The sequence below is a fragment of the Panicum hallii genome, chromosome 9 (assembly GCF_002211085.1).
Source record: "Panicum hallii strain FIL2 chromosome 9, PHallii_v3.1, whole genome shotgun sequence".
Classification (NCBI taxonomy): Eukaryota; Viridiplantae; Streptophyta; class Magnoliopsida; order Poales; family Poaceae; genus Panicum; species Panicum hallii.
Window position 1 is genome coordinate 66,605,488 of NC_038050.1, and position 22,260 is coordinate 66,627,747.

Below are 22,260 nucleotides of genomic sequence, written 5' to 3' on the forward strand. Positions count from 1 at the left end.
CACATGATCGCGTCAGAATGGTAAATTTTACCTCTAGGATTTGAGACTTCCGTGGATGCCTGACTTATAGAGGCGGCCTTGAGCAAGGACGAACGATGCACGGAGTGGTATGGTGAGGTGACCGAAATTGCCTGAGCGAGCTGCGTAATCAGGAGAGAACATCTCATGGCATAGTAGCATGGCGCCGTTCAAGAGATAGAGGACCGCCGAAGAAGAAGATACAATCGTAGCCATCAAATTCAGATCTAACTGCTCTTAACTATTTTTTTTTTGTTGGGGAGTAGGAAGAGGGGTATATACCTTTGTGCTACCCTTGCCCTTACGCGGGTACATGTCTCATTGACACAAAGGTCAATTTGAGCCATGGCCTGTGACTCTAAAGTGTCAAATTTTATGCTGCTCGCCCCCTCCATGTGGATTTCTAGAACCGATAGCTTAGCACCGGTTGCTGCTATAGCCGGTCCTAAGAATCACTTTTAGCCGGCCCAAAATGTTTTCTGGAGCGGTGCGAGGGATCGGAGGACGAAGGAAATGGGCGTTACCGTGATGGGCCGCCAATACGTGATCAGGCTGTCCCCTGTCCCTCCTATTATGGGCGGGCGGCTCCTTTTTGTTGCATATGGGCCAATACGCGGGTCCAGTAGGTCCAGTAGCAGCTTGTAACGAGCCGTGCACGGCCGACGAAGCGACGCGAACCGATCGATGGAGCCATGGAGTGATGGAGAAAGGAGGCGAGGTGCCCCGCGCGGAGCGGCTATCCGTCGCATACGCTATAAATAATTCTGGATCCATCGTCTGAACGAATTTTGGTTGCGCTGTGAGGCTGAATTCATCCCAATAATATTTTGGTCTGCGCAGGGACCAACCGATCGGAGCGGACAGAATAAGATCTAGCGTACGTGTGATTGTTCTGACTATTTTTGGCCGATCACGCCGGTAGCTTCGCAAAACTGACGTTAGCCGTTTTAGCTGCTAGCCAGCCCATTCTAATTCTTTTTCTCTATTTTATTTCCTATTTTCTTTTCTATTCCTTCTGTTCTTTCGTTTTCTTTTCTTTTTATTTTTATGTTATAATTATTTCTTTTAATTTTTATGTTATAATTCTGGCCTTTTTTTCTTTATTTCTTTATTCTTATTTTCCCAGCGTAGTAATTTTTTATTTTCTTTCTTCTTTTTATTTTTTCTATCATATTTTGTTTAACTAATTTATGTAAATGGACGTATCATGTAGAGTTATTTAATAATTTATTTTCTTTATATACTTATGCAATCATATAGACAGGAGCGAAAAATAAGCTTTTTGTTAGCATGTGTAACTTATAAGAATAGTTTTTGTGATGTAGATGTGTTTATTCTTCATGTAGAATTATTTATCTGTGTGTAACTAATTTATTCACAATGTCAAATTATTTGTTCGCTTTGTTGATTTATTTGTCCGTGATATTCATTATTTATCCTATACAATCAAATGTCCTTTGTTCGTTATGTTTAATTTTTTATTTATAAAAATAATTATTTATTTATATTGTTAAAATATTTGTTCCCAGTTGAAACTAATTATTTAGTATGAAAAATATTTTTTAAAAATATCGTGCAAACATAGCCAAGTGTGGTTTTATTTTGAAGATCTTGTCTATGGTGCAATGCAAATTTAATTTGGATACTCGGTTTAATATTTAAAAGCCTTTTAATTTTGGATTTGCATGCATGTGGGTGACATCATCATTGTTACCTACTTGTACATGTATGCACAAATTCTCTCTTCTATTTAGCTGGCACCGCAATAGTTAAATAATTAAATGGGCCGGCTTAATTGTATTGTGAGGAACTATAACCTCTCATCCGCTTCAGGTAATTGTTTGCGGAACCATCACATCAAGTGATGTATAACCCCACCCGTGCCCCGCGCCCATGGCGGGCGCCGAGCGGTGCCAGGCGCAGCGCAGATCCGCGCACGCTAAGGCGCCGTGCCGTCGTCCGCACGCCCAGCGCACAGATGCGCGGTCGCGCGTGCGTTTATTGGGCGGTGGCCGCACTGCACAGGCCACCACAACGATGTCGTTATTGTTCCCTTTTCCGTTACCTTGGGGGACTTGAAGGCCGGGTTGCTCTGCTTGCGTCTTTTCAAATGCAGACCACTAAGTTTCAAGGATGTACGTAAGGATAATGCGCGAGTAATTAATAATTCAAACTAGACTGCTAGGAGCAAGAAAACGGACTGTGCGTCCTGTGTAAAGTCAGCACGCATGGACGAGATGCAGCTCCGAATATCCACCAGGGCACATTGTTCCAATTCCATCATTGGAAATTTACACTGAATCTGTGTCAACGGGGTGGGCAAGTACAGTACTAGTGGTAATCAAAACACGCAAGCAAATGATCAAGAAAATTCGCGATCGCATTGACGACGGGTGGATCCCGCGGCCGCGGAGGTCGCTTGCAGAGATGCCTATAAATACCTGCCATCATCGATCCTCCTGAAGGCACACACGGTCGAGAGCACATCCACACATCCAAAGCTATCTCTAGCTAGCTAGCAATGGCCTCCAAATTCATAGCAACCCCTGCGCTCCTGCTCCTCGCCATGGTGATGCTCATGCCCGCGGCTTCCGCTCATGCCCAGGCACCCGCGCCGGCGCCGGCGCCGTCCCAATCTCTGTGCCCTAATGGCTTCAGCAACATTCAGGCCTTCGAGACGGCAGCTAGAGCGCTCGTGGACAAGGTCGAGATGATTTTTCTGCCCAACTTGATGGTGCTCCTCGACTCCACCCTCGCGGAGCTCGGCCTCCTGCACCCGTCCGTACAACTGTGCGTGTGCGGCCCTAATCCCCACCACAGTCGCTCCAGCATGGAGCCCAAGATCAAATGCTTCGGAGGCAAGATCACTCTATAAGCACGCGTGCAGCACATGCTCGCACGCACAACTTGAATGTGCGCGTTGCTTGGCTATTTACCCTGTAATAGTAGTTCTACTATATGAATAAGCTGCCAGTTATTAGGGCCATATGCATTATTCATGTGTCTACATGTGGACACTGGCTCATGTGTTTGCGTGACACCAGGTAAACTGGAATTGGTCTGTTTATCGTCATGTTTGTGTTGTTGTACGTCTGCTCATCAAACACCATATGCACTGGAACTCTGCTTATTACTATCAAGGATTTTCGTTTCCTTCTTGTTCAAGATGCAATCATATCGGACAGATGCAGTATCACAGCTTGTTGAAGTGGCAATTGTCAGAACGCTGCCGATCATGCGCAATCGATCTTCTATAGTGCGAAATGCACATGTGTATTGTATAATCAATCAAAACTTTCAGAGTATCTATCAAAAGCTAGCGTCCCTGTTCTGGCGGATGCAAATAAAGTTGTGACCGAGGTGGATACCACTGGTTAATGATCATGTATAAGGGCATAATTGACTCACAATTCTAATAATGTAAACTGACAAATCCAAACAGAATGGAAATTCTAAGCAACATAAATTATTTTGGATTTCCCTTCGCTCAACAGACAACACATATCAGCGCTTTGACATTGTGATGATCAAGTTGGTTCTGGTCGACTGATGCGTTCTTCATTCAGCGGCTGCGTCATCGATCACCGCATCACAAATTCACAACTAGCGTAGTACAACCCGAGAAGAACAGACTGCGATACCATAGGTTTCGATTCTTCAGCAGGTGAGAAGTTGAAGAGAAGACGACACTAATTCATCAGCCAATACGACCGCTATCCGGGATATATATGCAATGGCAAACCATGGGTAGCCTGACATGAGCGCAGCATGCTCCAAGATAATAAAGGTTTTCTAAGAACTCAGCTTGATATTATATAAGTTTCATTCATCTTTTTCTTGTTATTGTTGTTCGTAATTAAACATGTCTGCCAAAATTTATTATGCGATCTCAACATTAACAATATGCCTAATGGGGGATTAGAGTTGATACCTGCAACCTTTTCTTTTGGCCCTCTATATTGTCAAAAGGAATCTGAAATCACTTGCATGCATGCTTGATGTTTCATCTTATTTTCGTTTGTGAACGTGAAGGTCTCTGCACCTTTCATCTTTTCAAGAAATGGAGAGCAACTTTCAAGCACGCACGGAAGGATATAATGTACGCCTAACTTCCAAACTAGCTAGCTACTAAAAGTCTAAAACTGGTATGCACGTATATGTACGCCAAAGTTCAGGGTATTACCCTCGAGAAGCACGTTCTCCACATGCAGTGGAGAAGTGTGAACTCGAACTGGGGGGAGGGGGTGCGAATGATCTTCAACGACTGTTTCATCTCTACTTCTAACTTCTGTTGGAAAATGAAGCATTTTTTTTTGTCTGAATTGGAGTTTACAAACAAGCTGGATTATATTGGCTGGGTTTACAAACGCGTCCGATGATGACAAGGGAAGCTTAGTTGGCTGGGCTGTTTTGGTCTTTTGGCTTCTATCGTACGTTGATCTGGGCTCACCCAGTTTATCTGGGCCCTTGGATCCCTTATCCCAAGCCCAATTCAAGTACATTTTGTTTTAACCTTTGGTCGCTTACTAATCTATCCCTTTTGGAAGGAAATGAAATCTACCACAACACGTTCCCTCTGGACGGATCGGCATAAACATACACATCCTCGAGCCCATGGTATCTCTGGCTACAACGTCATCACCTGCAGATTACCGTTAAGCATATTCTTAACAATCGTCTCAGTTAGCATTCAATCTTTAAGCTGTAGTTAAGTTGCTATCGTTAGGTGGCTGCTCCCCATTGCTTTCAAAATAATATTCAGGCTAAAGTATCACTATCCGTTCTAAAAAGGTAACAAAGCAATTCAGGTGGGACACCATCACGCTGCAGCTTGATCTGACATGTATACCATCGCATAAGGCTGGTTTGAGGCCCTATCTCGCAAGGCTGATTGCATCCATGAGCAGCAGCAAAGTGCCCTCCCTAGCCGTAAGATGTGGGTCTTTTCTGCACCAAAAGGAAAGTTCAAGCAGCGACTTTGTCTTTGCAAAAAGGAAACTGATGAACGTGTCTCTTTTAGGATCTCCCTTGAGTCGCAACCATCGGGCCATCATCTTTAACCGGTTGCTTGTGGCATGGGCCAGACTCTGCCTCAGTGGGAGTTGGTCTCTGGCTCGGATTTAATAGTCTGAAAAACCAAAGCTATGACGCATGGCAACAGGTTTTGACATTGTGAAACACGCATTGGTCTACGCACGGGCAATTTGTTTTACGGCTGATCTGATAGTGAGACACTTCAGAGTTGCAAGTTTCGGGCCTGTTTGAAAACGGGGTACGGTCCTTGGTTCTACGTTCTAACCTGCAACACGAAATCGAGGCGCTACTTTAAGTTGTTCAGAAGGTTCAGATTCAGGATCATGTCCATCAGCTTGCATCTGATCAGTGTTTTGGTGAGTTAGGCTATCTTTTGGTGGAATTAGCGATGCTTTGGTGGGTAAGAAGAGCATAAATTGCAATGCGATTGATGGTGTCAGTTAGATGAGATTGTATAACTATCGTCGCCGAGTTTGTCAAAGCGTGGAATACGTACGTAGCGGGTCCCATACATGATAACATAGATGATCCCACAAAAATTATATACTATAACACAAAGATTATTCGTTTTGGACTGAAAAAAGATAAGGGTGGAGTTCTCATCGGCCTGATTGTAGACTCTGCTATTCTAATTGTCAGGTTTCAGTAAAATCTACCTCTGACCTCAACATAGCTTGACAGCAGAGTTGTATATTACATACTACACAATCCTATCTGCAGATTAAGCTCGTACAGTATCGTTGCTTGTTTGCATGATGGAGAACTATAACAGTCGCAATTATGATATGTGAGATGCGCTAGTAGGTTCGGTTGCTATGTGACATAAGAACAGACCAGGCATCTAAATGCTGATGAAACACGACGATTGCGATGCTTCCTATGGCGTTAGTGACTGGTCACTAAACCACCTGTCCCCTCACCTACCATGGAATTATGGTCCCAAAGACCCATGTTAACAGGCAGATCGATGAGCGTCAACCGTGTCGAGACAGCAGGGAAGAGAACAAGGAAAACGAACAGAGAGAGATCTAGCAAACGAAGAGCACAGCAGAATTCCTAGTCTTGTGCTAATGGCAAATGAAATGCCGTACAAAGGAGTGTACACAGTAGTTGTAGGTCTGGTCAGGAATGTTACAACCAGATTCTTGTAGTAGTAGTAGCAATTAACTTGCGAATTATACATGAGACAAAAAGGAAGGCAGGAGTACGTGTACTATTATGGTCATATATGATACATGTCACATGATGGTATTGGAGAGAACATGTGGGTACCATATCCTGACAGATAAAAGGGCGGATGTTCATCACCAATAATTAAAAGAAAATTTTTAGGAGCTAATCATTTTTGTGCTTGTCTACTAGACATACACATACTTACTGGGTCGCACATAGCTGTCGTTTTGGATGTATAAACTTCAGAACTAATTAGTTTGTCATAAACGTCATCTATTTATAACAGAGAAGGTACTATGTTTGTATATATATCTTCTCCAAAAGTTCTATTTTTGTAACATTATGATCTTATCTACATTTACAAATGTAACAAGATAACAAAAATAGCACTCAAAAGTATTACTAAGATACTAGTGGCCCTTGCTAGCTCTCTTCTCTCTCTTGGGTCCTAATTTGAGATGGTGGTGATTTTGCCGGGAATAAACCGAGGCTCCCAGACGAAAAGAGCCAAAGGTAAGCTAGCTTTAGCTTTGAAGGAATCAATCTACCCTCCACCCATGCATGGCAATCATGTGAAGCCATCTTAAAGCTGAGACGCGCTCACGTGCACGCTCATCCGCACCAAATCCTTGGCTTTAGCTTCCAGGCTAGTGCATCCATCATCTACCTAGTAGCTACTACATCACTGGAGAATACAGATCAAGCTATCAGCCAGAACTACACTGTATTTTTTCGTGATTTCACTCACACATGAACACGTCTATAGACTACAGAGTACAGTTTGGGAAACCAAATTTGGGTACAGGTTTGGTGCACGTACAAGTCGTCGCGTCGCTCGGCGATTGGTGAAACGTGCACATGCGCGCACAGGGCCGGGGAGCAGCTAGCAGCTAGGCCATAGTGACATTCACATAGCTAGGTCCGCCACCTTGCGATTTGGACGCACGTCGTCCGTGGTCACGTCCCCGGCCGGCCGGGCCAGAGGGTTTTTACGTGCGCGACAGAGAAAGGAAGGCCGGAACGCCAGATCCGATCAGAGCGCGGACATGGGTCCATTGCCCTGCGTCCCCTCGCATCCTGCATCCACCAACCTCTGCGCCTCCGATCCCTCTCGGTCGTCTCATCACACTCTCACTGCTCCGTGCTGCTGTCATCTGAGCCGTGCGTTCTCAAAGCTAGGGGTAGCATTTCTGGTCTCACACCACCCTACCCACTTTAACTACTTTGCCACTTCGATCGCGTGGTGAGCTGCTACGCGGACCAGGAAACGCACCTCGATCAGCCGTCGGCATACGAGTTGATGAGCATGCTTCACGGTTTTGCATTGATCCCCAGCACCCGTAGAGCACCGGGGAAATATGCATGGATGCCAGTGTGTACTCTCCTAAGTTAGAGGTACCAACAGTAGCCTTTTAGTTGTTCTAACCCAAGAGAAAAACTTCAACATGAAAGTATGTGATATAAAATAGCATGATTGCCCAAAGGAAAGCTAGATATCATGATGATTCAGATCTCAACTAGAGACACGGATATGATTAATGTTAGGGTCACATCCCAAAGATCCAAAAATGATTCATAGACAATCATTAAACATGGATGAAGGACCATGATTTTTCACCATTGGAGGTTTCCTTTGCGCCAACCAGTTAAGCTACGTGGAGCACAAGAGGATCGAGTCAAGTGGATTCCTTACTCCATTTATTGCCTCTTGGCTCCAAGTTTAGTATAACATTCATTTGATCACTAATTTTACAGTTCTACTTGAATATGTTGATAAAAGTATACATATATAGAAGCAATTGTAATGGACAAAACACAATTGATTATAGCTAGATATAGAGAACAACTATTCAGGAATGCCCAAATTTATCAAAGAATATTCCGATCTACCAAATTAGGCAGATATACTTTTAGTGCAATTCATGGCACTGCTTTAGTAAATACTAAATCAAACACTTTTGTACCATCAGTTCATTTCTTGTCAATGTTTAGTAAATTACTATTTAAAGTTCCTATATTTGGGTAGCGCAAAAAACTACTCCCTTCATCTTCAAATATATGACGTTTAAGAAAGCTAATTAGTCTATTATCATTTATTTAAAAATGCTGGCAGTATTCTACACTCTTGTTCAGGATAGTATTAATATAACTTTTATGTACTATATTTTGTTAGTCTTAAACATATCAGTAGTATAAGAGGTACAAATCCTAAAACATAAGTAACGGAGAACCAAGGGGGGGTGGTAACACACTTGTGCTAAAAGTTTGCAAAGCAATTTCCATGGCTGACCGCCTACAGTTGGATAAGGGAAGAGTGCGTATACCACAGTATAAAATAAAGCGTTGAATAAAGTATTTTCCTCCTTGCCCAAGGTCGATCGATAGGGACAGGTACATTTATAATTGGTTAAAGAAATGTTCTCTTGCACTACCATGGTTGAACAGGAGGAGAGGGAGGGGCAGTCAGGTTGGTTGAGTTTGAGCTGACGGCGGACGTGCTCGCCTCTCCTCCGGCTCTCCCTCTCCGCATTCCATTCCACCGCATTACCGGTATTTTTAGCCGCGGCCAGGAGAGAGAGGTAGCGTGGAGAGAGGGGAAACCGGAGCTCCTGGCCGTTCCTCTCTCCTCACTGGCGGGCTCCGTCTGTTCCGTCCAGCCACCGCCCCGGTCGCCTCCCGTCCAGATCCCTCTCCTGAAAGGTTTCTTTGCGGTATGCTCGGTTCTCCGTGGTTTCCCTTCGGAATGTGTCGGCGCGGTGATGGCGTTTTGATTTGTGTTCGCTTTGGTGGATCTGGTCGTACGCAGGAAGGCCGGAGAAGATGATGGGCGGGTTCCTCTCCAGGGTCCTCCTGTAAGCGCTCTATTGCTCCGAATCTTAAAATGTGTTGTTGGCGGATTGGCATTTTGAGTTTGAAACTTTCTTAGACGCATGCGTGTTCGAGGTTAAATTTGATTTCTTGAAATGAAATGAGAACTTGTTGGTGGCCATTCCCATTCGGAGAGTTCAGTCTTTCTCTTGGTTTGTGGCGTCTTTAGTATATTGTTTTGTTTTTTAAAAAACTGGGAGATGCTCTCCTTCGTGTCGATTTGTCCACCTTCTTCTTCGCCGGGAAATCTGGCTGAGAGCACGCAACGCATTCAAAAGTATTTTATCGTTCTCGAGGAGCATGGGAGCAAGTTTTCAATGCATTGCACAACGGTCAAAGGTTCTGTTCGTTTATTCTTCAGGTCCGGCTCATTCTTTTTTAAGGTTATTGTCTGTAACCATATTTCTTGAAATGCTTAAGATAGCAGAATACTACTATATGAGTCAAGATATGTCCAATACTGTGCTCTTTTATCTGCTTCATCAAAAGCTATCTTAGATTTTATCCCGTTCATTTGTTTGTTGGAGATATTGAGATACTAAATCCGTGCACCGTTAAATTGACAATTGCTCCTTTTGTGGTTTATTGTGGAATAAAGGTGAAAAAGGTGGAATAAGTATTTTTACTGGAATTATTAAATAACTTGATAAAAATATAACTAGCATTTTCTCTGTGGAGTTCGGAAGAAATATAGTACTAACATTTCATTTACCTTCTGGTGTTTGATATGCCAATTTCTCGTAGTTTGGCCTTTGGCTATGCCTATCCTGCCTATGAGTGCTACAAGACTGTTGAACTGAACAAACCGGAGATTGAGCAGCTCATATTTTGGTGTCAGTATTGGTAAGGTGGTTCAATCATTTCTGTGGTCACAACATTAGCTTCCATGAGCAATCTGCTAAATTCAGTTTTGTTTCCTCTGTCTAGGATTTTAGTTGCCCTGTTGACTGTTCTGGAAAGATTTGGAGATCTTACAATATCATGGTGAGACTGCTTAAGGTTGCGATTTTCTTCAGTTCTTTGATGAGTCTCTAACATTGTTTGCCCTCATGTTGAAGGCTACCATTTTACTCAGAAGCAAAGCTGATGTTCTTTGTATACTTGTGGTACCCAAAGACAAAGGTACTTAGTTTGTCCCTTGCACCTTCTATCTTACACGTTTTTTGTATGTAGGATTTATATACGCTTTCATTGCAGGGAACTACATACATTTATGGGACTTTCTTTAGGCCATATATTTCTCAGCATGAGAATGAAATTGATCGCAATCTGCTTGAGTTGAGAGCTCGAGCCACCGATACGGTTGTCCTTTATTTCCAGAAGGCTGCTTCTGCAGGACAGAATACTTTCTTTGATGTTTTGAAGTATGTCGCGTCCCAGTCACCTTCTCAGAAATCAAGGCAGCGCCCTCATCAGGTGTGGATTGAATGCACTATTAACGCTCTTCTGTCAAATTTGACCATTGAATCAATAGGTGTTTTCTCAGCCTAAGGATGTTAAACATTGTTATGTTCCCTCAGATACTAAAGATCTTTTATCTGTTCTTCTCTGAGGCAAATTTGACAATGCTGTTATACTAGTTTCTTAGCTACTTTGTAAAAGTGTCAAGATACATTCACTACTACTGCCAAATGATATTATTTAAGTATCATATGCAGAGGTATTTTCAGAATCTCTAGTTACTTTTCCAGAGAAAGAATCAATATTAAATAGCTTTGTACTAGGTTCTTAAAAAATCTGACCTTGCTATAATTGAAAAATTCTAAAGTAAGATGTATGCTCCACATCATGACCCAGATTTTGATGACATGGAAGATGAAACACCTTAGAAATTTTGTGCGTGTACTCATATCTTCCTGGCTGCTGGACATCCGTTGCATGAACATTTGAACCATATACTCTTGATATGCTTATCATGTAAATCAACTGAAAAAATATGCAATTGATATGCTTATCACGTAAATCAACTGAAAAAATATGCAAGTGTATAATTTTTTTTCCGAAGAACCTTCAAAAAGGGTAACCCAGCAAGGAGTTCCCTGCTGTTCAATATAGGAGAAAAGAAGCGGCCCAGTTTATAAGTGAAACTGGGCATGGAAACCATACACTCATACAGTAAATTCAAGGCAAATCGGCAGAAAACCCACACGGCAGCAGAAGAGCTGGAAAGTAACACAAACTATGGATTCCGTTGTAGGTCATGGTTGCCAAATTCATTGCAATAGCGACGCAACAGCTCGTACTTCCTACACTGGATCTCAGCCCTGCCTCAAAGTTGCAAGCATATAATCTCTGAAAAGCCACTTCAGTCTTGTTTAGTAAGCTAGTCTGCAGCCTAGATTATAGGTTTCTGTCACAATCTTGGAAATTGGGACTTCTCTATGAATTACCATGCCTTCTCCTTTTTGTTCTGTTAAATTGCTTGATAAAAAACAGCAGTTATTTGTGTGTATCACCATAAATATTCTAGCATTAAACTCATATCTAACAATTGATAGGAATATAAGTCTTTGTCCATGAGTAATACAATGCTATCTCCCAAATGTTTTGCCACCCCAAGCGCATTTGTGGATTAGGAGCATTTTGTTTTTTGTAGAAGTTTGTAAACCACTTGTCTTTTTGGACCAGTATCAGTGAGTTTGAAGTAGTACGTCTTATATTTAGAAGATTGCAAAAACACACAAGAGTCATGTGCTTATTTGTTGGTCTTACAATTACAATGCTCATTGCCCAAGTAAGCAAGAACATATAGCATTTGACATATGAATGTGTACTGAAAAACATTTCTATTCATCATAACCTAAAGCGGTGTATGAGTATTTTCTCAAGGCTTAGCATGAAACTCTCCTTTTGAGCCTCTGTCTGCTATTTGAAGCATTTTTTTTCTATCCGTGACATGAAGTTTTATGTAATTATGGCATCAGAAGCATCATTATTCCAAAAAAAAACAATACCAAGTAAGTGGTAAATAAGTGTGTACATTTTGGTCTCCCTTTTTTTTACTTGCTAATGTAGTTAGTTAGTGTAAACCATCCGGACTAGTAGCCCATTTATTTTATTTTTTATTCGAAAACTGAGAGAGAGGTACTGCTCTAATCTTGATCCCCTGGATAGTGGATACAAATATATGCCCTTATGCTCAGGATAAATTCAGAAATTTGCTCCGTCTAGGCATTCCATCTGCATGCTGTACAAAGGGGTGCACAAGAAAGAAGGTTGCATGATGCATGGTTGTTAGTAGCAGTAATTTTGGTGTATCCTCGAATGCTGTCAGTTTAAGAAAGTCATGGAAATGTGTGCTCAGCTTTATCTGATCTTATAGTATTACTGTGTTATCCCATGTTTAAATGATGCTTTGATTTCCTTCAGGAACCACAGCAGTCACAACAGCAGCAACCACAACTACAGCAGCAGCAGCAGCAACCACAAAAACAAGCAGCACCTGTTATGCGCAGAGCAGCATCAATCGCTGCTCGGCAAGCAGCAATGGCACAGCAATCTCAGGAGACCAAACCTGTTCCGTCTTCCCCAAAGATCAAGCGTCAAGCATCAGCGAAATCTAGTTCAGTGGCATCCACAAAGCCTGTTGCAGCTGCATCCACACAAAAACCTGGAGGGAGCCCAAAGAAAAGCGAGGTGAAACATGCCGTTGAGCCGGTGCCAACTCCAGCCACAAGTGTTGATTCACCGAAATCTGAGCCTAGTGCCAAATCACTCCCTGAAGCTGAAGAGGTGGACAAGATGGCCATCGATGAGGCCGTTGGTGACGCTGAAGAGGGCACTGAAGAACTGGACCCTGCGCTCGAGGAGACGCCGATGGAGGAGACGATACGTGTGACGCGCGCCAAGCTAAGGAGGCGCATCGATCCTGCTGGGAATTAGCTGCAAGCCATTGTTCTCCTTGCACATTGTATTTGTCCTTTATGAGGTTTAGGTTGTCCCGTTGCCTGGTGGAGTGGCGATGTGTTGTTGTTCACCTGGTTACTCTGTGCTGTCTTCGTGTTTTTTCATGTGCTTTTGTCTCCCAGCATGTGTATATAGATTGGTGGCGTGGGCAAGGAATGCCTGTATTTGAAACATTATAACATTTCAATCTGGCCATTCCCTGACTGACTTTTGAGATGTCTCGTTTAGCACAGTTTTCATCTGCTGGGGCAGGCAAGAAGCAGTTGCGTCCCCTCTATGATAGAGGTTCCATTCCATGCACCTGTACTTTCTGAATCCCTGATGCGTGTTGCAGTCAGTTTTTGCAGAGTTTTCTTACCGTCACTGGAAGGCACCCCGTTGAATCTCAACATAAGTGGACCGTAAAAACTTCTTTGCAGAAACAATTGCCTGTCACAGATATACTTGTGTCCTTGATTTTCCGCATTGGTACATGGTAGTGGTAGATATTGGAAGGGGCTATATATAATCAGGATATTTCCTCTGTTTCTTCTCTTGTGTGTCGTATCCTGTGATTGTCCAGATGGAGAGAGCACAAGTGTCTGAAAACCGGCGTAGTGCCACACTATCTCGTTGGGTTCCCTATTTCTTTCGTGTCTTTTGTGCCGGTGTCGTGGCCCAGTGCTCCAACGCACCACACAGGAAAGGACAAAAAGTGCGTGACACCAACTACACTTAGACGCTTCTGGAGCAAGCGAAGCATATGAGGCAGGGACAAAACGGGATCACCTCAATTAGGTCAAGCAGCTTGTATTTTTCTAAAACTAATGAGCGGCATCAGGATCCTCCACGCGTACACTCTCGTTGGGTTACAACTACAACGATCACCTGTGGAAATATTGGCCAGGAATAGAACAACTTGGTCGAGGCGTGCTCATGGGGTGGTTTTCATTTTACTTGCACCGTAGTCATTGATACCATCAGCTGCAGCGTCAAAAAGAAGCAACCCTAATCAGATACCAATACTTCACTGCCCAGCCGCGTTCACACAAATTCTCAGCTCCTGCTGGCCGTACATTTCAACTCTTTTTTGTTGTTTATTTTGCGAGAAAAATAAAGATAAGTACGGAACTCAAGATGCCTCTCTTAATCTTCAGAGAGGACATGCTCCTCTTGTTGAGCCTAGCCTGTTGCTCGTCAACCCCTTTCATTACAGCATCCAAGAAAAGCTTGAATCGCCGCAGCTGTGCCAGGACGACATTGCACGGCCTGCCGGGCCATCCCGCCGTCGCTTTCCGCCCGGCCATCCGCCCCAGCTGCTGCCAATCATCGCGACGCGACCCGCGCCGACCATGACATATGCCTTCTCCCGCCGGAGACGCAAACCGAAACAGCACCAGTTGCAGAGTCGCCGTCGTCACGATCGCCGCGCGATCCCGTCGTGCGAGCTGCGACGGCCGAGATCTCGCGTGCGGTCGCGCGGGGGCGGGGCTCGGGTGGGCGCCGGAGCAGCATGGTGGGCGACCAAGTGGGCGCCGCCCCACACGTGTCCCCCGCCCCGCGCCTTATCCGGGCGCCGACACCCCCCGGCCCAGCCAACCTTTTTTCCCCGGCCGGCCGTCTCCTTCCCCTGCCTGTTTTTTCATTCGCCACGCGCCGCGGACAAATCGGACGTCGAGACGCGAGCAAAGCGACCGGCCGGCCGCGCGAGCTTGATCGGCCCTGCCGCCGCTGCTGTACAGCTAGCTACTAGCCTACTAGCTAGTGGGAAAGGGGGAAAAGAGCGGGCGTCGCGAGAGGCACGCCCACCGCCCGAGCGAGCTCACCTCACCGGTGCAACTTTTCCACACGCGGCCTGCTGGCCGGTCAGCGCCCTCGTGCAGTCGTGCTGCGTGCTCCTCGAGTATATATAAAAGGCGGGGAGGGAGGCGGGCGCTATGGAGAGGAGCAGCAGCGGCTGGTTCAGGTGGAGGAGGAAGAAGGCGCGGGAGGGGCGGGGCGCCGGCGGGGAGGAGGACCATCAACACAAGGTGGTTGTGGACGGGTCGGAGATCCGGGAGCTGGTGGAGGACCGGGAGGCGTTCGGGATTCTCGTGGACACCACGTTCCGGCAGCTCGACGCCAACGGGGACGGCAGGCTCTCCGTGCGGGAGCTGCGGCCCGCCGTGGCCGACATCGGCGCCGCGCTCGGGCTGCCCGCGGAGGGGGCGTCGCCAAACGCCGACCATATCTGCTCGGAGGTACGTGCTCGCCGTGAATTATGCTCGCAGCCGCCGCAGCTTGCTGGTTTTGCTGGTGATGTGTGGTTACTTCCGCAAGCTACCATGAGACCGAGATGATCATTGGTGGCTTCAAGCATCATACGGTTATGCCCCACTCCATTGAATCAGGAATGCACAAAATTGGTTTATTATGCCCCTGTTCCCTGGTTTCTTGGAGGTTTTACATGTTGCTTAGTTCGGGATCAACGAATCACAGCCTCACAGGCCGCATGTGTATGTATGTTCGTCTCGAACAATATATTTGCATTTAATTTGTGCGGTTGAAACCTTAAGTGTATGCGACTTGAGCACTTGCCACTGATCTACTCCCTCCTTTTGGAACGTATTAGGATTTGAAAAGGTCAAACTTTGTAAGTTTTGAGTATCGATTAATGCTTAGTGTCTAAAAGTTGTATATTTGTATTCGTATGTCATATATCTTTATTGTTCTTGTAACAATTGATAGCGTGTTCAAATATAAGTTAACAATCAAAGTTTATTTTCACATGGCAGCGATTTAGCATAGGACATAGGACAACAGAATAAGGACACAAAAACTATTGCCCGTGTGTTTATCGATCAGATGATGAAGATACTGTACTAGTAGCAGCTGAGATTTATTGGGCTCTCTGATCTGCTCCACTACTAGCCTACGCCTGTCAACAAATGCCACGCACACCTGACACCTCGAGTCTGCTAACTGAATTATCGACCATAGGAATGTTAATCATGAGTTCCTAATAATCAGCAAAAGGCAGATTCTAAAACGCGATGCAGGCTCGCGGTTCGCCCGCGGGTCCATGTCAAGATGCCATAGCCCCGAGGGCATCCCATTGGACCGACCAGAACCTGAAACATCACAATCCAAACTTCAACGTCTTATCCTGAACCATTGACATTTGGGCGTATCACTCGACTTCGGTGCCAACAAATCTAGCGCTCCCAAATGAAGACGAAAAAAAAATGTCATCGACAGATAAATAAACAGTTCGTCCTTTGTCACGGCACGGCCGATGCCTCTGGAATGATCCTCTGGCAGGAGGCATCTGCTGCCGACCACTGGCATGAAGAAATTCAGACTATTTTCAGGCTGACTTGTTCTCTCTGAACAAGTCAAGACCGGTGCTGGTCTCTCACACTGCAGACTACGCAACCTGACTGCTGGCTGGCGTGCAGGTGGTGAGCGAGCTGACTCATGGGACGTCCCAGGGCGAGGTGAGCAAGGCCGAGTTCCGGGAGGCCCTCTCCGACATCCTCCTCGGCATGGCGGCGGGGCTCAAGAGGGACCCCATCGTCATACTGCGCATGGACGGCGAGGACCTCCGGGACTTCGTCGCCAGCAGCAGATACGAACCGTCGGCGGCCGCCATTTTCTCGCAGATCGGCTCTGAAGGCGCGCCCCTGCGCCGGTGCCTGTCGGCCGCCCTTCAGCAGCTGGCCGTCGACCACGGAGTGCCGCCGGCTTCGGACGCCTGGGTTGTCGAGAACATCGTGGAGCCGGCACTGCGGCAGCTTCCTGCCAATCAGCTTGAGCAGCCGGCCTCCCGAGATGGCTTCGTCCGGCAGCTCAGGAAGCTGCTGGGCGCCGTCGCCGAACGGCTCCAGGAGCAGCCTGTGATCGTCGCGCACACCGAGAACACCTACGACGGGAGTGGCGTCAAGAGGCTGCTGGCCAACAAATTCGAGCTGGACAAGGTATTTCAAACTTGTTTTTTTTCTCAAACATCAGACAGTTTGCTGGGCAATGCCAGTGCTGATTTTCTGTGAAATCTTTGTTTTCTGTGCACCAGCTGCTGGATTCTGTTTGGAGAGGCGTGCCAGGAGAACATAAGAACAAGGCATCCAAGGAATGTCTCGTAGCCGCACTTGATAAGATGGCCGATGCTGCAAGCCTGCCACATCATGGCGCTGTTAAACAGGTAACGTCTCCAGATGGCACAGCACCCTCACATTCAAATCCTACAACACATCTCAAATTTGGCGCCAACAAAAGAGGGTTTTTTCAGTCAGAACGCACATCTTGATGCTTTTAACCATGGATCAGGTGGATGCTGTGGTGGACGAGGCCATCAAGACGGCGAACGCCGACGATGGAGAGACGGTAGACGAAGCCAGGTTCAAGAAATTGCTCACGGATACACTTGGGGCCGTCATGCGGCAACTGAACAGCAACCCCGTCTTCGTCTCCACCAACACCGTCGTGCACGAGCCATTGTTCGGTTCATCCGGCCTGTTCTCCTCGCCGCCGCCCGTGTCATCATCGCCAAGTGAATAAATAAAGTTATATACACGACAGTTATATGGAGGGAACGGAGTGTCAGTATTTGAGCGGTGCCTGTGGTGTTGCTTTTTGTCTGATCACAGGCACTGAAGCAAGCAGCATGTTATGCTGGCTCGGTTGCAACCTGACGAAGTGCAACGATGCAGTTCGTCAGGTTTGTTAACCTGATTCATGTTTACTGGAATAAGGTGTTAAAGCCAGACACATTGTTTATCAAAAAAGAAAAAAAGAAAAGCCAGACACATTGATCGATGGGAAATGCAACTGTTTTGCAAATTTATATCTGTTGAAGATGCAGAGTTCAGAGGAATATGTTTGGTTTCTATGCGCACAAGCATTCAGATGTTAGATACTCCTGCGAAATGGTACCAAAGTAACAGGTTGCAACATGTCGGCTGTGTTCTGGATATAAAACATTGAGTTCAACAACAATGGTACTTGTAGACACTGGACCGACATACTTCACACCAGATGCCTGATCCTGGCGGAAGAAACAATTCTCTCATCGTTTTTCCAAGGCTATCCTGATCTAGCATATTACGGTACCTGAAGAACATGTCTCATTCCAAAAAGAATGAGATGCTAAAACCTAACTAGAGACCTTTTGCCTTTTGGTTTTCGCCTTAGGAGCCATGACGAAATCATCGGCGTCGTCTGACTCGCTACTTGCCTTCCTCTTCTTTTGAGAAGTGGGTTTTCGAGCACTATTCTTAGCTGAGACAGACTTCATGGCAGATGAAGCTGGTGTCTTGGTTGGAGAAGTAGGCTTTCTCTTGGAAACAGTTGTTTTAACAGGTGACTTCAACTTCTGGCCCTGCTTCTTCTCAAAAACTTTTCTAGCCACATCCAACGGGAGCAAACCCCATTCCATCAACCTATGCACATCCAAAGAGTAATCAAACATATTAGGTCGCACTAACAAGAATGTTGATGCATGCTTGAATTCACACAAGCATGTTTATTCTGGTTGGGAGCTGACACTTCACCAGTTAATGCTGCCTTCCGGCATGTTATCCGTACACTCAGGATGGGTGTAATATTATGCCGAGGGAAGGGAATGATCCAGTCAGGAACTGCTGGAAACTAACTGAAACCATGACAAAGCAGCTAAGGCCTTTTCTGTAGCCAGAGGATTTTTTTTCATTCATGACTGACAGTAACTCATTCTAAGTACTAGACAACTCTAAATAGGAAACTGCAGTGACCTGTTTTTGAAAAGTCAGACCAAGTAAGATCTCCAGCCTCTAGCATGCAACCATTTAACTATTGGCAGAATTATTGCTTGAGCTTTTATATTTAACACTGTGCATTGCATTCTTTTTAAGGAATTCACATCAGGATGGTACGGCATAAATTGAAAGGTGTTAATGTAACTAATCTTAGTTATGTCTATCCACATTTTGTATATCCTAAACATCAAACAAAACATAATGCCACACGTTAAATTCAGCACTACGAGATATTAAGTACCACAGGACAAATTGAGTATGTACAGAAGGCATGGCTCATATATTAGACAACAAAGGATCATCCATTTTGAGAAAATGGCATTCAGATTGGTCTTTTCATAAAGCAGCTTTAAATATTGTAAAGTTTAGAGTTCCAAAACTGTGCAGCCAACTATCAGGTATAAAGATGTGCAGGCCACCTACATGATAGGATAAGCACAGAAACTTTATCGAGTTAAAATTACCATGAAAAAAAAGATTGCATGTACACTCACAGTTAAATACTACGAGTGTGGTTGGCTCAATGCTACATATTACCACTGATTTTCTTGCTGAAGTGTGTCATAACCGCTTGAAAAACTTTTTGGTGAAGAATTATTCTCCAAAAGTTGTGAAAGATTCGGCAAGAATTTTATCCAACATGTGCACATATTTTATACCATTGGTTCTCAGGCACCAGATTGGTCTGTATTGATCCCAGAAAAGATGTGGGCTACTATAGCTATATCTAGTTCGCTTGTAACACAAATCTTTCAGCTTATACATATGTTGTAGCTCACCAGGTTGCAGCCATGTCACTAGTGGGTATCTGCTCGTAGAGCGATTCATAGAAAATCCTCAATGGATCCCTCTGCAGCAAAAATAAATTAGTTTGTTTTACAAATGAAATACCAGATTGGAGGAGGTTAGAATAGTCATACTTCTGTAGGAGGATCATGCTTCTGCCCTGGCAATTCATACACTTTCCTCTCTTTCTTCACCTTCTCACCCTTGACAACGGACATCTTTGCCCCTTCTTTGACACCCACTCTTTTCTTCCTTTTCTTGTTCTCCTGCACCAAGTAAACAAACTAATAAGCAAAAAAACAACATCACAGTATAGACCAAGGTGATAGCATACCTTAAGATCTTCCAAATCTTCATCTTTTAGTTTCTTGACCTTGGATGCCTTGGCATTACTGGCACCAGCAGATGCATTTTTCTTCTGTGAAGTTGGCTGAACGGTGCATAATTGTTAATCTCAAAATGAGAACCAAGGAAAACATAGATGGGAACAAACGGGGCGTTAAAATTGCAACCATGAAATCATCGTCGTCAGACTCAACTTCTTGTTTCTTAACTTTAGAAGTCTTCGTGTTGCTATTCACGGTGCCTTTCTGCTTCTCATTTCCCTACAGAATGCAACGATATTAGCTTTCTAAAAACATAAAAAAGATTAAGACAGTTCAGTGAACTAGGTCCATATCATGTCACTGGAACAAACTTTCAGACTGAAAACGAAAACAGTGCATAAAATAAAAACGCGGTTCGCAATTAACAACCCTACCCCCACCCCCAAAAAAATCCAGTTAAATAACATTGCGGGGTCATGTCCAACCCTTGGCAAAGCTTGGGCTGTGCATTTCACAAATTCTCAAATTCACAAACGAAGTTGATAAAAGGAGATGACTGAAGGCAATCTAACAATCGAATTATCTCCAAACAATCAAGCAAATCTCTCAAAATCTAGATTTGCTTGCACCGCCCGCCCCGAAACAGGCCGAAGAATAAGATCTGGGTGAACCGAAGGCAAACAAACCTTCTTCGCCCGCGAATGCGAGATTGGAAGGTTGTCCTCCTCGTCGTCGTCGTCGTCCTCCTTCTTGACCTTGGAGGCGCTCGCATTTCCCGCCTTTTTGGCCCTAGAAACAGCGAGCGGAACGTTGTCCAACTCGTCATCATCTTCCTCCTCCTCCTCCTTCGGGAGCTTCTTTACCGCTGCAGTGCCGGCGGTGGCGGCGTCCTCTCCGGCCATCGCTATGTCGCTGCGGCGCGGCGAGGGTTTGCGGTGGAGGCTTTTCGCGGCTGCTATTGCGGGGGAGGCACCGCGGCACCCGAGGGCCGCTGGGTGAAATTTTAAGGCTGGACGCGCAAAACAGGAAAGGAGGGTGGATGGGCCCTTGAATCTGGGCTGACGAAAAGGAGGCTGCCTGGGCTGTAGTGGGCTGGACAACAAAAGATGCTTTTATGATTTCCTTCCATCATCTATGATTCTATTATCTATCTATAAGCTCTCTCCTCTTAAATAAAAAATCATCGATGTCCGTTTTAAAAAAAAATCCTCTATGTTCTCTCAAGAAACTATATCATTTATGTCCTCTCAAAAAAATCTACGAATTTGTGTAGGAAGTAGGAAACTTCTCCTTTATTATTCCTCTGGGGGGGGGGGGGGGGGAATACAATTTCTATGACGAAAACTTGAAGACAAAAGGACGCCAAACATCACAAGTAGCTAGGGTACCTTTTTTACTAGAAAATTTTCCTGCCCACGATTCAGGGGAGCAACTGTCCGTCAATTTCCTATACAAAATACAGTAGGCAGGAGCAGTACCGATGCTGCGCTGCGCAGATACGTCTGCAGAAGATCCGGCGGTTCCGTCTAGCTTTCCCTCGCCTTCAGGCCTAAATCGAGGACCATACAAGTCCTAATCACAACTGCGATCCAATTATTAGACAGTGCCGCTTCTTGTTCTTGATGCTTGACTGGACAAGAAAAGCTCCATCATGAATCCGACAGCATGTTCTTCCCCCAATGACACATACGCGGATCATAATCCAAAATTCCAAATCCAAACCAGGAACCCAGAGAATTACGCTCAAAATGATTCTACTACGGTCACAGCTCCAACCAGGGGCTGGGAGTCAAGGCAGCAAGTATAGTTGGCCATTGGGGCCGCCCGGCGCAGCAGGGTCCGGGCCCGATTGGCCCGGTTATTTATTCGGGCCGTGCCAGGCTGACCAACGTGTTGACGTCTCGGCCTAGGCACCGCACAAAGGCCTATTTTCCACACCGAGCCGGCCCGATCAGCCCGTTTGGCAGCAGCAGGCCCGATCAGCCCGTTTAGCGTGGAAGGGACGGGTGACAGAGCGGAGGGGAGGAGCAGGCGGAGCCGCCCGCCCCGTCGCGTGGCGATGTGAAGAGGGAGAAGGGAGCGGCGCTGCTCGCCGCAAGGCCACGAGGGGAGGGGACGAGGCGGCCGTGGCGTGGTGGAGGAACTTGGCAAAATGACCCCGTAACTTCAGGAGAAGGGTGCTCTCCTATCTTTTGCCGATCGCACCACCGCGCAGGGAAAGGAGGTGCCGCGCAGCGACACGGAGCAGGAAAGGAGAAGGGGGCACTGCCGGCCGCCGGCTCAGCACGCGAAGGGGAGGAGGGTGCGGCACCGGCCACGGCGCGAGGAGGAGAGGAGGGGCCGGCGCCGGCGCTAGCCGCGGCGTGTGAAGGAAGGAGGGGGCAGTGCTGGCCACCCGC

General features: G+C 45.7%; 3 protein-coding genes across 3 annotated transcripts; 2 read left to right on the forward strand and 1 right to left on the reverse strand.

The window, feature by feature from the left end:
* The first annotated feature begins 8,681 nt into the window (after nucleotides 1-8,681).
* Nucleotides 8,682-13,213, forward strand: LOC112873747 (putative HVA22-like protein g). Its single transcript, XM_025936794.1, has 7 exons — nucleotides 8,682-8,936; nucleotides 9,032-9,077; nucleotides 9,838-9,936; nucleotides 10,021-10,077; nucleotides 10,152-10,215; nucleotides 10,291-10,509; nucleotides 12,463-13,213. Exons 2-7 carry the CDS (start codon nucleotides 9,046-9,048, stop codon nucleotides 12,973-12,975), a joined length of 984 nt encoding a protein of 327 aa, XP_025792579.1. The 5' UTR covers nucleotides 8,682-8,936; nucleotides 9,032-9,045; the 3' UTR covers nucleotides 12,976-13,213.
* A 1,407-nt stretch (nucleotides 13,214-14,620) lies between these two features.
* LOC112875424 lies at nucleotides 14,621-17,779 on the forward strand. The gene is made up of 4 exons (XM_025939274.1): nucleotides 14,621-15,218; nucleotides 16,416-16,934; nucleotides 17,030-17,158; nucleotides 17,284-17,779. Exons 1-4 carry the CDS (start codon nucleotides 14,916-14,918, stop codon nucleotides 17,512-17,514), a joined length of 1,182 nt encoding a protein of 393 aa, XP_025795059.1. The 5' UTR covers nucleotides 14,621-14,915; the 3' UTR covers nucleotides 17,515-17,779.
* A 135-nt stretch (nucleotides 17,780-17,914) lies between these two features.
* LOC112875425 (ABC transporter F family member 4) lies at nucleotides 17,915-20,848 on the reverse strand. Its single transcript, XM_025939275.1, has 6 exons — nucleotides 20,548-20,848; nucleotides 20,048-20,140; nucleotides 19,870-19,965; nucleotides 19,670-19,801; nucleotides 19,529-19,599; nucleotides 17,915-18,395 (listed from the first exon to the last, which is right to left on the reverse strand). Exons 1-6 carry the CDS (start codon nucleotides 20,761-20,763, stop codon nucleotides 18,110-18,112), a joined length of 894 nt encoding a protein of 297 aa, XP_025795060.1. The 5' UTR covers nucleotides 20,764-20,848; the 3' UTR covers nucleotides 17,915-18,109.
* Nucleotides 20,849-22,260: the final 1,412 nt, after the last annotated feature.

What these genes read in the sequence shown, in the direction of transcription:
- LOC112875425 (XM_025939275.1), bottom strand. Translation starts at nt 20,763, where the DNA reads ATGGCCGGAGAGGACGCCGCCACCGCCGGCACTGCAGCGGTAAAGAAG. An exon ending in AGCATGATCCTCCTACAGAA is followed by an intron (nt 19,600 to 19,669) that starts GTATGACTATTC and finishes TTTTTGCTGCAG; the next exon opens with AGGGATCCATTGAGGATTTT. An exon ending in AGTGACATGGCTGCAACCTG is followed by an intron (nt 18,396 to 19,528) that starts GTGAGCTACAAC and finishes GGATGTGCATAG; the next exon opens with GTTGATGGAATGGGGTTTGC.
- LOC112873747 (XM_025936794.1), top strand. Translation starts at nt 9,046, where the DNA reads ATGATGGGCGGGTTCCTCTCCAGGGTCCTCCT. An exon ending in ATATTTTGGTGTCAGTATTG is followed by an intron (nt 9,937 to 10,020) that starts GTAAGGTGGTTC and finishes TCCTCTGTCTAG; the next exon opens with GATTTTAGTTGCCCTGTTGA. An exon ending in CAAGGCAGCGCCCTCATCAG is followed by an intron (nt 10,510 to 12,462) that starts GTGTGGATTGAA and finishes GATTTCCTTCAG; the next exon opens with GAACCACAGCAGTCACAACA.
- LOC112875424 (XM_025939274.1), top strand. Translation starts at nt 14,916, where the DNA reads ATGGAGAGGAGCAGCAGCGGCTGGTTCAGGTGGAGGAGGAAGAAGGCG. An exon ending in CCGACCATATCTGCTCGGAG is followed by an intron (nt 15,219 to 16,415) that starts GTACGTGCTCGC and finishes GCTGGCGTGCAG; the next exon opens with GTGGTGAGCGAGCTGACTCA. An exon ending in ACAAATTCGAGCTGGACAAG is followed by an intron (nt 16,935 to 17,029) that starts GTATTTCAAACT and finishes TCTGTGCACCAG; the next exon opens with CTGCTGGATTCTGTTTGGAG.